Raw genomic sequence first — 17,139 nt, forward strand, 5'->3', positions numbered from 1 at the left:
TTTCTTTCCTATAAGAGCCTCAATCTGGGAAAAACTGGGCCTAATGCATGTGCATTAAGCATCATCCCAGATTAGCCCGTGAAGTCCGCAGAGGCTTATCAGGGAGGAAACTTTCAACCTGTACTGGATTTCTCCAAGGAAGAGACTTCCTTTAGACAAAAGTACCATAAAAGCGGAAAGCATGGTCCCTGATTAGCCTGGGAGGAGTGCACTGTCGAATATTGGATGACATTTGACACACACGCATTAATCCTAGTTGTCCAAGAACGAGGCTATCAAACACTGGAATAGGTACAATAATAAACTTATGTCACAAATCTTGTACTACGGTAGGTAGACTACCTTTAAGGGGTCCGGATATTGCGTAAGACACACACTGCTTGCATCGGCACTAATGTTTCCCAGGCGCTGATACAGTTCCTCGGTAAGAAATGGCATAAACGGACTGAGGGCCCGAAGGAATGTGTCCACGACGAAATACAGAACATCTCTAACACCTGGGGCGGAGGGTGTGTCCATCATCTTCTTTGAATATTCCTGTAATGAGGCATAACAAAAGTCACCGTGGTGAAGCGGATATGGTGTCCACATAGGTCAATTGAGTTGTTTGTTACAATGGATCAATAGATATAGCCTCAGCATCTTTTTTTGACAAATTGGAAAAAAGTACCGGTACCAGCCCAATTTGGAAAAGCACCGGCACCAGTCCCCAGTCCAATTGGGAAAAATGTGCACTGGAACTGGGAAAATTCCTGGCGTGAAGTCTTCATATTGGGAAATTGGTGTATTTGATTTTTTGCTCCCAAATACTTTAAAATTGATTACTTAGTGTTGTTAAGTTGTCAATTTTATATTTACTTAGGTTCAAACCTGGTTCTTATGTTAGAGCTGCATAGGAAAATTAACTAAATGTTGCATTTTATTAAAAAAAAAAAGAAACCTTCAATTAGGAATTTTTTTTGACAGCAATTGGGAAACTTTAGTTTTTTCCTAATTGGGACCGTTTTTCGGTTCTTTATCAAGAGGGAAAGAATTGCTGAACCTGGATTAAAAGAAATAACGTTTTTTAAAATTAAAACTAGCCATAAAAAATATACTTTTGTGTTAAATAACATTTTTAAACAAGAGAGCTCACCTGAGAGGAGTCGGTCATTTAATCTTTACCTAATGTAAAACTTGACCTAGATATTGTCCAGACAAACATCCTGGTCAAGTTTCATCATTATTTCATCTGCAAGTCATGATCAATGTACCTATGAAGTTTCATGATCCTAGGCGCAAGCATTCTTGAGTTATCATCCGGAAACCATTTTTCTAAGTTGAGTCACCGTGACCTTGACAGCCATTGTGTGAATACGTTTTTTGGCACTGTGACCTCGACCTTTGACCTAGTGACCTGATAATCAATAGGGGTCATATGCGAGTCATGATCAATATACCTATGAAGTTTCATGAACCTAGGCATATGCGTTCTTGAGTTATCATCCAGAAACCATTTTAGTATTTCAAGTCACCGTGACCTTGACCTTTGACCTAGTGACCTGAAAATCATAAGGGGTCATCTGTGAGTCATGATCATTGTACCTATGAAGTTTCATGATCCTAGGCATAGCGTTCTTGAGTTATCATCCAGAAACCATTTTACTTTTTCAGGTCACCATGACCTTGACCTAGTGACCTGAAAATCAATAGGGTTCATATTCGAGTCATGATCAATGTACCTATGAAGTTTCATGATCCTAGGCGTAAGCGTTCTTGACTTATCATTTGGAAATCATTTTACTATTTCGGGTCACCGTGACCTTGACCTTTGACCTAGTGACCTGAAAATCAATAGGGGTTTTCTGCGAGTTATGATCAATGTACCTATGAAGTTTCATGATCCTGGGCATAAGCGTTCTTGACTTATCATGCGGAAACCATTGCGTGGACGGACGGACCGACATGAGCAAAACAATATACCCTCTCTTCTTCGAAAGGGGGGGGGGGGGGGGGCATAATGAGAAAACTGCCCCCCTCCCAGCAGCCATGTTTTTCAACTGACTGGAACCATTTTTTAACTCAACTCTCGTATCAAGGAAACAAATGTTCTGAGCAAATTTCATGAAAATTGCGCCAAAAATGTGACTTCTACTATGTTCATATGTTTTCACTATATACATATAGAGAAAAATGCCCCGCCCACAGGCGGCCATGTTTTTTCACCGATCCCGACCATTTTCCGTCCGAGATATCAATAAAACCAATGTTTTGACAAACTTTCATGATGATCGGGCAAAAAATGTGACTTCTAGAGTGTTTACAACGTTTCTCTATAGCCAAATAGGGAAAATTGCCACTATATACATATAGAGAAAAATGCCCCGCCCACTGGCTGCCATTTTTTTTTCACCTATCTCAACCATTTTCGAACTCGTCCGAGACATCAATTGAACCAATGTTTTGACCAAATTTCATTATGATTAGGCTAAAATTGTGACTTCTAGAGTGTTTACAAGGTTTCTCTATCGCCAAATAAGGAAAACTGCCCCGCCCACTGGCGGCCATGTTTTTCAAACGATCGGAACCACTTTTGAACTCAACCAAGATATCATTAAGACAAACATTTTGACAAAGTTACATGAAGATTGGGCATGAAATGTGACTTCTACAGTGACCTAGTTTTTGACCCGGCACAACCCAGTTTTGAACTCGGCCGTGATTACATTGGGACAAAGCTTCTGACAAAGTTTCATGAAGATGGGACAAGAAATGTGGCCTCTAGAGTGTTTACGAGAAAATTTTAATGGACAGACATACGACGGACAAAGACCGGTCACAAAAGCTCACCTGAGCAATCAGGTGAGCTAAAAACTTGATTTTCTGATAAAACACAATAGCATAACATTGTTCTTAATAGCATATAGACCAATGCTCATTATTTCACAATATCCCAATACTATAATTTATGTGTATTTGAATTACCTTGATTTTCAATTAATGGGACTTAACTATGCTGATAATTACACGATACAGTGTTAAATGATTTTAACTATGCTATAAATTTCAATTATGTGACATTGCTGGTAATTTTGATTTACCCAAAAAGTACTTTTCAGCGTTACTACTTAAAGATTCTACAAAGAAAAAGGACTTTAAATTGTCTCTACAATGACATATTTGAGCAGCTATAATAAGCACAACACGCACAAGTTGGTAGTGTATATGACATAAAGACAAATATTAACCCACCAAATACACTGCGCAAAAATCATTGAACCAGAAGTTATACAGAGCCAGGGTTGCTAGGTGGAGGTCATATGACCGGAAGTTGTTGTCGCAGTGTTGTACCAGGTGGCTGAGGCGACTCAGGATCCATAGGTCCACTGGCGTAAATGTAGTGTCCTCGTTGTTCTTAAATATTGTATATAAACTTTAATAAACGACCCTCAATATTGAGGCAGTCAATATAATGATGTTTATTGATATTTATTCTATATTGATATAGTTTCTACTTAGATTTATTGAAGCAGCCAGAATATTGATGTTATTATAAGTTTCCATTTATAATGAAACAAATTATAATACATTGTTATGAACTTAAAAAATATGATAGGCCAATATGTTACCATCAAAGCTGGAACATTGAAATCACCATGAATATTTAAACATTCCAGCATTTTTTACTATTATGTTATGTTTTCATAGTTTTTAGTCTATTTGCAACGCAAAAACGCTTTTGTAAAACCGCATTTCAAAATCACTGGGGAAAAGGTTGTCCTCTTCCAAGCCTACCCTGATCTTGGGCAGACAAAATAGATATTTAATATTGTATTTGGTAATTCGTACATTTTTTCATTTATAAACTTTTTTATAACATTTTCTTCCAAGAACATCGCTTACACCAGTTTAAGTGCTTTTTTCTAAGACAGTTTTACGTGAAAAAACGTTCTTAGAAACTAAAACAAATTTCCTTCGTAAAACAATACTGTTATTGGCAAAAGCGAGTAATCTTTAGAAAATTACCATCTACAAGGCAAACTTTAAAAGAATTACATCGCTTGAAAACAAAGAGAGACAATTATATTACTGCTTTATGCAAGGAATAGGGGACTTTTATTGCTTGGCAATAGTATTGTTCTTCATAAAAAAATTGTTTTGATAGCCTTTTACATTTTCATTCAAACAACTAATCATTTAACATTTACTGCAGCAGAAACTTCCCTGCATCTTGCAAATATACTTTCAAGGACATCGGCGCTCTCTTTCCATTTAAGTGTACTGTCAGAGAACAAGTTTCATCATAAAATTTGACATTTGTTGTTGGGCCCAATTAAAGTATGAGTGATAGCCGAGCATATATCACGTTAGCAACAGATTCAGAGTTGACGTCGTGCGCACTGTTTTTCTCTCCCTTTAAGATTGTGAAAATATTCTGCACGCAACATTTCCATTTTTCCATTAAGACACTGAACATTTTTAAAAAGTAACTTTGAGGTTATCTTTACACTTAACATGTTGCGTTTGCATTATTTCGAAAAACATAATAAAATCTGTAGGTGCAAACAGGGCTGACAAATTACATGCATAAATGGAAGCTTTATTCAAATCATAATTTATAGTTGGTATGATTTGTGGCTCTTACATAATTTTAAAAAGGCAGCTAGGTTTGTACCTTCATATAAGTTTGTGTGTTGTTTTTTTTTTGAGGGGGGGGGGATTTTGTTTTCAAAATCTAGTGCATTGTGCTGTAAGTCTATAAGCAAAGAGTATAAAATGTGCACTAACAGTTCAAAAATATGGTGTCAAGTAATGAAAGACCTTGTATGCAAATGAATACTAGTATTTTAATAGAATTAAACTGGGGTCTGGGTAAATCGGGCTTAATACATGTGAGCACTGGCTTATCATGGACGACATATTTCGCAGTTATGTTTTTTTTGTTTAAAGGAAGTTTCTTCACAGCAAAAATCCAGTTTATAAGGAAAGTGTCGTCCATAGTTAGCCTGAGCGGACTGCACGGCTAATCTGGGATGACACATCACGCACATGTTTTAAGACCAGTTATCCAATAACGACGCTCATTTAATAAATATAAAAGCAAACGCGTCCTTGCACCTTTAAATGTTGAACAGGCTTGAAATCCGGTCCCAGCTGGTTCCACACCAGTTTGAAGGCCTGCCAGATTTTATTGCAGAACTGGCGGTAGTTGTGCACATGCGAGATGTTCATACGAATCTCCGGATCTACAAGAAAATACATGTTTAGAGGATTTGTCATTTGCATAATTGCGTGTGCTATCTCCTTTACAAAAAGGAATATAATAGCTGTGGATTGCACAGGCTAATCTGGGACAACACTTTACAAACATGCATTAAGCCCCGTTTTTACCAGAACGAGGCGTTTACAACTATGAAGCTACTGCTTAACTGAGACATACAGAGATACTTAAATCACAATCATTGAAAAAATATGCTTTGTTTTTAAAGGAGAAAGCACATGCAATTATACAAAAAAGAATATTTGCATGGACTTTACAGATATTTATACCAATAATAAATACACAACTTCCTACCTGTAATTACATGTATTAATACCGATAATAATAATACAAATTGCTATAATTACATATATTTATGCCAAAATTTAAAAACACAATTTGCTACATCAGAATACAGATATTTATGCCAATAATAAAAACAGAATTAGTTACCTTTAATAACATATATTTATACAAATAATATTACTCTACCTTTCATAACATATATAATACCAACCATGAAAACATAATTGGCTACCTTTAAACTGGTATGAGCACAGTGCAAATCTGAGGGCGTCCGTACCGCACTCCTGTATACCGTCTGGGAAATCTTGGGACTGACCCTTCTTGGCTGTTTCCATCTCAGAAACATCGAATCCCAGCCGCTCAACTTGCTTCTGTAGCTCCTATCACAGTATAAGCTACGTCATTGGAGAACTAAATGTATGTGTGTAAAGTTTCTTATAAGATTAGCCTGTGCAGCCTACAATTAGGGCTTATCAGGGACGACAATCTCCACCAACAATTAGGGCTTATCAGGGACGACAATCTCCACCAACAATTAGGGCTTATCAGGGACGACAATCTCCACCAACAATTAGGTCTTATCAGGGACGACAATCTCCACCAACAATTAGGGCTTATCAGGGATGACAATCTCTACCAACAATGAATTTTTGTTTTGAAGAGAACTCCTTTAAATGAAAAAGTTAATAAAAGCGGTAAGTGTCGTCCCAGATATGAGAATTGCCCAGGCTAGTCTGGGATGACAATACACACACATGCATTTAGCCCAGAAGAGGATCACATAATGGAAGATTGATATGACAAAACTATGAGGACAAACCTCATAGAGATCGACTGTTAATATCAATGTTTCATAATACCCTAATCTGTCTACATCATTTCCAGTCTGTCTTTACAATGAAAATATCATGGTTTTATGTCAATTTGATTGAAATACCTTAAAAGGACATGTTCAATTCCTGCATGTATAGAAAGCACAGAACAAGACAAGCCATCTGTTTGAAACTTGTACAACGAATTGTACTGTGTTATATACAATTATTCAAATCTTTAACTAAAGCTTTGTCACAGATGTGACGTATACCCCCACCTGCCACATTGACACAGACTATTTTGCATGCTGTCTTCACAAAACAAGAGAATCTAATTTATGGCGATTTTTAAGAATTATTATGCCATTATTATTTATGGCCATTTTGACTTTTGCACTATTGAATTCTTTTGCATGACATGCCATCCAATGAATGTGAACAAAATTAATGTACAGAGTCATTTTAGATTCTCACAATCAATGACATAGTTATGGCCTGGACATGCTCATGTATGGCCATTTTTCACTTTTGAACTCCAAGTTTGACCCTGTCCTTGGAGATATTGACATTCTTTCGCATGAAACATTGTCCAATTATTGTGAACAAATGTACCAAGTAATTTTAAAATCACACAATGAATGACATAGTTATGGACCGGACAAGATCATTTATGGCCATTTTTGACCTTTGAACTCACAGTGTGACCTTGACCTTGGAGTTATTGATGTAATTTTTTCGCGGGACACACTGTCCAATGATGGTGAACAAATGTGCCAAATGATTTTTAAATCTCAAAATGAATGACATAGTTATGGCCGGACAAGCTCATTTATGGCCATTTTTGACCTTTGCACTCAAAGTGTGACCTTGACCTTGGAGATATCGACGTAATTCTTTCACGCAACACACCGGCCAATAATGGTAAACAAATGTGCCAAATGATTTTAAAATCTCACGATTAACAATATAGTTATGGCCCAGACAAGCTCATTTATGGCCATTTTTAACATTTAAACTTAAAGCGTAACCTTGACCTTGGAGATATTAACATAATTCTTTCGCGCAACACACCATCCAATGATGGTGAACAAATGCGCCAAATGATTTAAAAATTTCACAATGAACGACATAGTTATTGCCCTGACAAGCTCATTTATGGCCATTTTTTATCTTTGAACTCAAAGTGTGACCTTGACCTTGGAGATATTGACGTAATTCTTTCGCGTGACACACCGTCCAATGATGGTGAACACAATTGCCAAATGATTGTAAAGTCTCGCCATAAATTATTACGTCATGGCCCAGACAAGCGATTTGACCTTTGAACCCCAAGTGTGACCTTGACCTTGGAAATATAGATGTACTTTTTTCACATGACACACCGTTACATGATAGTGAACAAATTAACCAAGTTATTTTAAAATCTAACAATAAATGGCATTGTTATGGTCCAGACAAACTTTCGGTTTAAAACACACTAAGTGACCCCGTGACCTAGTTTTTGACCCGGCATGACCCATATTCAATCTTGACCTATACATCATCTAGAAACAACTTGTGACCAAGTTAGGTGAAGATCGGATGAAATTTTGGGACAGACCGACCAACTAAATTAATCCTATATAGCCCTCAATACTAATGGTAATGTGGGTATAAATAAAGGTAATAAACACGCCCTTGATATAGAACATTTAATGTAGTACCACGAACATGTATGCATTTAAAAATGTATAATGTTGCTTAAAACTAAAAGAAATGCAAGCAAAAAAACGCTGCCAGAAATATGCTAAGCTTTACAAATTTCTGTTCATATACAATTATACTTCAAATAACAATTTTGTCTTAAATGAAATGATAAAATGAGTCTCGTTCTGTTGTAACTGAGGCTGACTGGACGAGTGTAAAGTGTCGTCTCATATTAGCCTGTGATGTCTGCACAATCTCATCAGTGATAAAACTTTCCGATTGTATGGAATTTTTCATTAAGGAAGACTCATCCAAAACAACAATCAGTCTAAGCAGAAAGTGTCATCCCTGATCAGCCTGTGCAGACTGCACAGGCTTATATGGGACATTTGATGCACATGCATTAAGCCTAATATGCCTTGAACGAGGTTCATATAAAAAACAAAGGGTATCTTACCTCAAGGGAAACGCCGTATATAACGTCCATCGGATCTATCACGTTTCCTAGAGATTTGCTCATTTTGCGGCCTTTGGAGTCTCGTAGAGTGCCATGTAACAATACCTGCAAAGTAATACCAGTGTTAACATGGTACATTCAGCAACAACATACCACAAAAATAGATTTGTTAACATTGCTCATTTAGAGCTTTGAAATGTACAATTACGGTCATCATGTTTATGAAAGTGATGTAAAATTACAATATCAAACAATTTGTTCATTAAATGTTTTATAATAAGGTTTTATTTTCTATTATTACACTTTTAAAAGCACTTTTATCTCTTGTATTTTGAGTTTAAAGGGAGTAACTTCTTCGCAAAAATCTAGTAAAAGTGGAAAGTGTCGTCATGATTAGCCTGTGTGGAAATTGCCTTCCTTGAAAAGAATGAACAGGCTAATCTGGAACAACACTTTACTTGCATGCATTAAGCCCCGTTTTCCCAGATTGAAGCTCATTTACATTTACCTTTGAAAACGGCAGACAGCCAGTCATCTTGAGTCCTAACATGACCATCCTGGCCACCCAGAAAAACAGAATATCATTACCAGTCTCTAGGAGGCTGTTGGGGTAAAAACGGTGAAGGTCAATAGTCTGGAAAAAAAAAACACAAAATAACATGTTATGGGTCCGAAACCTGTAAATAAAATCTTGAAATTAACCGCGCTTTGGGAAAACGGGGCTTTATGCATGTGCATTAATTTTTATCACAAATTAGCCTAGGAAGTCCCCATAGGCTAACCAGGGACAACATTTTCCGACTAGACTGAATTTTTTCGCTTATAAGAGACTTCCTTTAAACGAAAAATTCCATAAAAGCGGAAAGTGTCGTCACTGATTAGCATGTGCGGACAATCTATGTCTTGTTGTCCAACAGCGGGTATAAATTGGATGCATGCTCAAAGATCAATACCTCATGGTGTTGATTAAAATGTCTTTGATTTAAGGCTTGCTCTGTGAAAAGGGTGTTTAATGTAAGTGTGTAAAGTGTCATCCCAGATTAGCCTGTGTTAAATGAATTAAACCCCCTTTTCTAAGACTGCGTCTCATTTATAATCTCAGGGATCTAATTTATTTTGGAAAGATATTTACTTTTCAAAATAGATCAAAGAATAGATATGAGCTGTTCTCTGTGAAAAAGGGCACCCAGGCTAATCAGGGACGACACTTTCTGCCTTAATGGGAATTTTGCTAAGAAGAGACCTTCTTGAAACGAAAAATATTATAAAAGTGGAAAGTGTTGTCCCTTATAAGCCTGTGCTGACTGCACAGGCTTATATGGGACGACACTTTACACACATGCATTAAACCCCTTTTTCACAGAAAACGGCCCATATGAAAAATTTTTGGTTTGACAATTGATCAGTGGATCAGTGGAAACAGACAGGCTTAAAAATCAAGAATCATCTCTGGAATATGGTGTCTGGTATAATCCAACATCAACTAACTTAGTAGCTAAAATAAGTGAATTAGTTTTTTAATCATATGACCCAGGTTCAACCTGAAATTAAGGTTAATATAAATATTGAAAATGGTCTGAGACATGTTGCTTAAAACGAAAACAGTCATTTAAGTAAATGTCTGATTACAAAAGAACGCCCACAAATATTTGTAAAGCTATTTTATTATCACACATGCAAATTATTTGAGCTTACTTTTAACGACAACTGGCATTAAAGGGTTAGGAATTAAGTCACATACTTTATATAACTTGATCCAAAAATTATCAGCTATTAGTTGAAGCTTTGAGCAATAAGGTACTGAACAAGTGTTAAGATGCTTAATAAACAAAAGTTACCTCTATAGTGTAAACCAGGTAACTGTTGACAAAGCTAATTCATTTTGAAACACTGGTGACCATCAATAGAATGTTGTGCTAAAATAAGCAAAAATTCCAAAAAATACTGCAAAAAAAAAATCATATTTATTTTACAGTGTTTTTTTCACCATTTTGGAAATGGGGACAGGTCTCTTTGGAAACCTTCAACAAAAAAAACAACACTGTTTAAACACAGATTTCTTACCTGTCATTAGACATTATATAAATTGTTGAAAAGCAAAGTAAAGAAATTATTTTAAAAGTTGATTAAATGATGAAACTTACCTGCTTTGGCCATCCCAGAGCTGAGAATGGTACAAGTGCTGATGAGAACCATGTGTCCAGCACATCTTCATCTGTTGATACAAAGGACACTTAATGTCATTGAGCCGCGCTCTGTTAACAGGAGGTTGATGCATGTGGTAAAAGTGTCGGCACAGATTAGCCTGTGCAGTCCACACAGGCTAATCAGGGACGACACCATTTGCTTAAACTGGATTTTTGCTAAGAAGAGACTCTCTTTAAACTGAAAATATTTAAAAAAAAGCAGAAAGTGTCGTCCCTGTTTAGGCCTGTGCAGACTGCACAAGCTAATCTGGGACGACACTTTTTGCACATGCATTAAACCTCCTTTTCACAGAGCATGTCTCATTTTTAAAATTATGAACAAATGTGAATAGTATGCAGCTCCCATAAGAATGCATGACAACAATAAATGCACATTAAGTTATGTGCGTGGATAAAAATGGTATTTAAATTCATTAATAAACTTCAAACATGTCTCACAAACGTTTGTGTATGTACAGTTTGGATTGACATGTTAAACATAAAAAAATACTACCCACTTAAACAGTTAAATGTTTCATTGGTGAATAGAATTAGATTGCCCAGTTAATAACATAAAGCACTCTTTCAACCTCGGATTGTCATGTTCATTACAGTTAAGGCTCTTGAAAACACAAATTCAAATATCACCCCAAAAGTCATCCCTAAAACAAAATGCAGTATATTTATGAAAGAAAGGGTCCAATTGCAAACAACATTCTATTCTTTTTGGCATAAGGGCTGTAAAACATGAATGGTCAAACAACAACAAAAAATGGAGATATTATTCCTATGTTAGAAAAATATGGCAACTGATATTTAAATTTTTACCTTGATGGAGAGAGAAATTGTTTCTTGTTATTCCCAGTTTGCTTTCTACTTTCATACAGGCTTCTTCTTCAGTGTGGGCACTCACCCATAGTTCCTCGCCTTCATTCTGAAATTAAAACAACTGCTTTATTCAACACCTTTGGAGAAAGAGATCTCTAGTCGAGTGGTTTAACATTACCTTAACAATCATGAAGTTGCATGTTAAATCATCTGCTTCACAGAAATTTTAATTTGTCTGGTACATGAAATTATCTTGTACATGTTTGATTGTCTGGTATATGAAATAAGCTGTGTCATACAAATATGGTCCTTTTGCCATATGAGGCCAGCCTAGCTCCCAGCCAGCCTGTGCACTAGCTCTGTCTAGTGATAAGCTACCCTGTCCACTAAACAGGTACGAGGCCAGCCTAGCTCCCAGCCAGCCTGTGCACTAGCTCTGTCTAGTGATAAGCTACCCTGTCCACTAAACAGGTATGAGGCCAGCCTAGCTCCCAGCCAGCCTGTGCACTAGCTCTGTCTAGTGATAAGCTACCCTGTCCACTAAACAGGTACGAGGCCAGCCTAGCTCCCAGCCAGCCTGTGCACTAGCTCTGTCTAGTGATAAGCTACCCTGTCCACTAAACAGGTACGAGGCCAGCCTAGCTCCCAGCCAGCCTGTGCACTAGCTCTGTCTAGTGATAAGCTACCCTGTCCACTAAACAGGTACGAGGCCAGCCTAGCTCCCAGCCAGCCTGTGCACTAGCTCTGTCTAGTGATAAGCTACCCTGTCCACTACATAGGTACGAGGCCAGCCTAGCTCCCAGCCAGCCTGTGCACTAGCTCTGTCTAGTGATAAGCTACCCTGTCCACTAAATAGGTACGAGGCCAACCTAGCTCCCAGCCAGCCTGTGCACTAGCTCTGTCTAGTGATAAGCTACCCTGTCCACTAAACAGGTACGAGGCCAACCTAGCTCCCAGCCAGCCTGTGCACTAGCTCTGTCTAATGATAAGCTACCCTGTCCACTAAACAGGTACGAGGCCAACCTAGCTCCCAGCCAGCCTGTGCACTAGCTCTGTCTAGTGATAAGCTACCCTGTCCACTAAACAGGTACGAGGCCAACCTAGCTCCCAGCCAGCCTGTGCACTAGCTCTGTCTAATGATAAGCTACCCTGTCCACTAAACAGGTACGAGGCCAACCTAGCTCCCAGCCAGCCTGTGCACTAGCTCTGTCTAGTGATAAGCTACCCTGTCCACTAAACAGGTACGAGGCCAACCTAGCTCCCAGCCAGCCTGTGCACTAGCTCTGTCTAATGATAAGCTACCCTGTCCACTAAACAGGTACCAGGCCAGCCTAGCTCCCAGCCAGCCTGTGCACTAGCTCTGTCTAGTGATAAGCTACCCTGTCCACTAAACAGGTACGAGGCCAGCCTAGCTCCCAGCCAGCCTGTGCACTAGCTCTGTCTAATGATAAGCTACCCTGTCCACTAAACAGGTACGAGGCCAACCTAGCTCCCAGCCAGCCTGTGCACTAGCACTGTCTAGTGATAAGCTACCCTGTCCACTAAATAGGTACGAGGCCAGCCTAGCTCCCAGCCAGCCTGTGCACTAGCTCTGTCTAATGATAAGCTACCCTGTCCACTAAACAGGTACGAGGCCAACCTAGCTCCCAGCCAGCCTGTGCACTAGCTCTGTCTAATGATAAGCTACCCTGTCCACTAAACAGGTACGAGGCCAGCCTAGCTCCCAGCCAGCCTGTGCACTAGCTCTGTCTAGTGATAAGCTACCCTGTCCACTGAACAGGTACGAGGCCAGCCTAGCTCCCAGCCAGCCTGTGCACTAGCTCTGTCTAGTGATAAGCTACCCTGTCCACTAAACAGGTACGAGGCCAGCCTAGCTCCCAGCCAGCCTGTGCACTAGCTCTGTCTAGTGATAAGCTACCCTGTCCACTAAACAGGTACGAGGCCAGCCTAGCTCCCAGCCAGCCTGTGCACTAGCTCTGTCTAGTGATAAGCTACCCTGTCCACTAAACAGGTACGAGGCCAGCCTAGCTCCCAGCCAGCCTGTGCACTAGCTCTGTCTAGTGATAAGCTACCCTGTCCACTAAACAGGTACGAGGCCAGCCTAGCTCCCAGCCAGCCTGTGCACTAGCTCTGTCTAGTGATAAGCTACCCTGTCCACTTAACAGGTACGAGGCCAGCCTAGCTCCCAGCCAGCCTGTGCACTAGCTCTGTCTAGTGATAAGCTACCCTGTCCACTAAACAGGTACGAGGCCAGCCTAGCTCCCAGCCAGCCTGTGCACTAGCTCTGTCTAGTGATAAGCTACCCTGTCCACTAAACAGGTACGAGGCCAGCCTAGCTCCCAGCCAGCCTGTGCACTAGCTCTGTCTAATGATAAGCTACCCTGTCCACTAAACAGGTACGAGGCCAGCCTAGCTCCCAGCCAGCCTGTGCACTAGCTCTGTCTAGTGATAAGCTACCCTGTCCACTAAACAGGTACGAGGCCAGCCTAGCTCCCAGCCAGCCTGTGCACTAGCTCTGTCTAGTGATAAGCTACCCTGTCCACTAAACAGGTACGAGGCCAGCCTAGCTCCCAGCCAGCCTGTGCACTAGCTCTGTCTAGTGATAAGCTACCCTGTCCACTAAACAGGTACGAGGCCAGCCTAGCTCCCAGCCAGCCTGTGCACTAGCTCTGTCTAGTGATAAGCTACCCTGTCCACTAAACAGGTACGAGGCCAGCCTAGCTCCCAGCCAGCCTGTGCACTAGCTCTGTCTAGTGATAAGCTACCCTGTCCACTAAATAGGTACGAGGCCAGCCTAGCTCCCAGCCAGCCTGTGCACTAGCTCTGTCTAGTGATAAGCTACCCTGTCCACTAAACAGGTACGAGGCCAGCCTAGCTCCCAGCCAGCCTGTGCACTAGCTCTGTCTAGTGATAAGCTACCCTGTCCACTAAACAGGTACGAGGCCAGCCTAGCTCCCAGCCAGCCTGTGCACTAGCTCTGTCTAGTGATAAGCTACCCTGTCCACTTAACAGGTACGAGGCCAGCCTAGCTCCCAGCCAGCCTGTGCACTAGCTCTGTCTAGTGATAAGCTACCCTGTCCACTTAACAGGTACGAGGCCAATCTAGCTCCCAGCCAGCCTGTGCACTAGCTCTGTCTAGTGATAAGCTACCCTGTCCACTAAACAACCGGGTACTCAAAGTTTCAGGATCTTATAAGCAGACATCCTGGCTATTGAACAATCTATGCAAATATGCAGACTGGTTTTGAGCTACGCTGGCTGCATATGGCGTAGGACCCAATTTCGCATGATGCCAGTCAAATGTTAAACTGAGGTCTGATGCACAAAGCGATAGTGATAATTAATAGCATTAATCATCAATAACTGTTCAAAAAGCACCAAAATGTTTTAGTCTGCAACATCTTTCAATGCAAAAAAGTTAATTCTTACGGTATTTTGCTTCAAATCCACTCTGAACGCTGGTATACGGTGACCCCACCATATCTGCCTGGAGATGCACCAATCCCTGATCAACATGAACATGCATAGCTAAACACTGATTTAGTGATTTAGAATAGTGGGGAATTTCACGATCTTTAGAAATATATAAAGCATATATACCTGGTAGTTACATACTATGTAGATGTGAAATTGTTCAGTGACCAAAGTTGTTAATAACAGTGACAAGAGGGCCTGAAAAGCCCAAAGTCGCTCATCTGACATTCAAAGGAACTGTGCAGCCCAAGATTTCATTAGAACAAATGTACTTACCAACTTTCATGAATAGTGAGCACCCTGGTGGCCATGTTTTTCAACAGACCGGATACATTTTCATACACATCCAAAATATCATTTAAACCAAGATTCTGACCTAGTTTCACGAAGATTGGACTAAATGTGACATAAAGAATGTTAACAAGTTTTTACAATAGCCATATAAGGAAAAACACCCCGCCTCTTGGTGGCCATGTTTTTCAACCAACTGGAACAATTTTTCAACTCATCCAAGATATTATTGAGACAATTCTTGTGACAAAGTTTCATGAATATCAGACAAAAAATGTGGCTTCTGGAGTGTTAACAAGGTTTTACTATAGCCATATAAGGAAAAATGCACCCCCCCCTTGGTGCCCATGCTTTTCAACCAACCGGAACTATTTGTTATCTCTTCAAAGATATCATTGGGAAAAACCTTCTGACCAAGTTTCATGATGATCGGACAATAAATGTGGCCTCTAGAGTGTAAACACAGTTTTACTATAGCTATATAAGGAAACATGCCCCGCCCCCTTGACGGCCATGTTTTTCAACCAACCAGAACCATTTTCAAACTCATCCAAGATATCATTGGGACAAATCTTCTGACCAAGTTTCATGAAGATCGAACGATAAATGTGGCCTCTAGAGTGTTAACAACGTTTTACTAAAGCCATATATAGCCATATACGGAAAAATGTCCCGCCCTCTGGTGGCCATGTTTTTAAAGCAACCCGAAACATTTTCAAACTTGTCAAAGATATCATTGAGACAAATCTTCAGACCAAGTTTCATGATGATCGGAAAATAAATGTGGCCTCTAGAGTGCTAACACAGTTTTACTATAGCCATATAAGGAAAAATGCCCCGCCCCCTGGCGGACATGCTTTTCAACCAACTGGCATCATTTTCAAGCTCGTCCAAGATATTAATAGGATCAATCTTCTGACCAGGTTTCATTAAGATTGGAGAATAAATGTGGCCTTTAGAGTGTTAACAAGGTTTTACTATAGCAATATATAACCATACAAGGAAAAAATGCCCCACCCCTAGGCAGCCAGGTTTTTCAAGCAAACGTAACCTTTTCAAACTCATCCAACATATCAGTGAGACAAATCTTCTGATCAAATTTAATTAAGATTGGACAATAAATGTGGCCTCTAGAGTGTAAACAAGGCAAATGGTGACGCCACACAACGCACAACAGACAAAGGCTATCACAAAAGCTCTTCATAAGCACATTTTGCTCAGGTGAGCTAAAAAAACATTTGGCAGTGGTTTCTGATCAGAGATCTATCAATTAACCAATGTTTATTTTGTTGATAAGTTTTGATTTGACAGGAAGACTGTCAGTGTCAAAATGTTTAAGTGTTTAAGCGTTAAATAAAGTAGCATAAAGGAACACGCTTGTTGTTAAATCGAGGGCAACCTTTTGAATAGTGTTGGTTGAGGAATAACCCAAAAACAATGCTTAAAACTAATTTCAATATGCAATGGGCGGAAAATTATTGAAGATTTCGAAAGGAAACATGGCCCTATCCTACATGTGTTTCAAACTCCCCATGCAGCCAAACCAATTAATAAACATGTGTACCCACGTTGCATTTCTGCAAAATTATTTACAAAATACAAGCTATGTATTTTATAAGAAGATTACCGATCAGTTTAATATACTCAATATCGCATTTGTAATAAAAGCAGTCATGCTTTTCAGTGGAGCCGAACCATTTGAGAAACTTTGGTGGACAACCCCTTATGAAAACTTCCATGAATTTATATTAAAATTGTACAAGTTATTGTTGAGTTATATTTCCATTCACAGTTCTGGTGCTTATTGGTGCAAAACATAAAGTATTTTAGCAACATTGTTACTTTAGGGTAACATCCCTG

At 39.5% G+C, this 17,139-nt stretch overlaps 1 protein-coding gene across 2 annotated transcripts in view; it reads right to left on the bottom strand.

Annotated features, from left to right (window-relative positions):
- The window catches only part of LOC127838177 (valine--tRNA ligase-like), a 74,338-nt gene that overhangs the window by 34,537 nt on the left and 22,662 nt on the right, over window positions 1-17,139 (bottom strand). Inside the window, exons 14-22 of one of the 2 annotated variants that reach the window (XM_052365757.1) lie at window positions 14,944-15,019; window positions 11,515-11,620; window positions 10,645-10,715; window positions 9,009-9,134; window positions 8,501-8,605; window positions 5,778-5,925; window positions 5,098-5,225; window positions 3,232-3,393; window positions 343-537 (exon numbers count right to left, since the gene is read on the bottom strand). In XM_052365757.1, coding sequence (XP_052221717.1) covers window positions 343-537; window positions 3,232-3,393; window positions 5,098-5,225; window positions 5,778-5,925; window positions 8,501-8,605; window positions 9,009-9,134; window positions 10,645-10,715; window positions 11,515-11,620; window positions 14,944-15,019 — 1,117 coding nt within the window. The remainder of the gene's footprint in view (window positions 1-342; window positions 538-3,231; window positions 3,394-5,097; window positions 5,226-5,777; window positions 5,926-8,500; window positions 8,606-9,008; window positions 9,135-10,644; window positions 10,716-11,514; window positions 11,621-14,943; window positions 15,020-17,139) is intronic. The other variant, XM_052365758.1, reaches the window with a different exon arrangement.

Source organism: Dreissena polymorpha, chromosome 7 (genome assembly GCF_020536995.1).
Source record: "Dreissena polymorpha isolate Duluth1 chromosome 7, UMN_Dpol_1.0, whole genome shotgun sequence".
NCBI lineage: Eukaryota > Metazoa > Mollusca > Bivalvia > Myida > Dreissenidae > Dreissena > Dreissena polymorpha.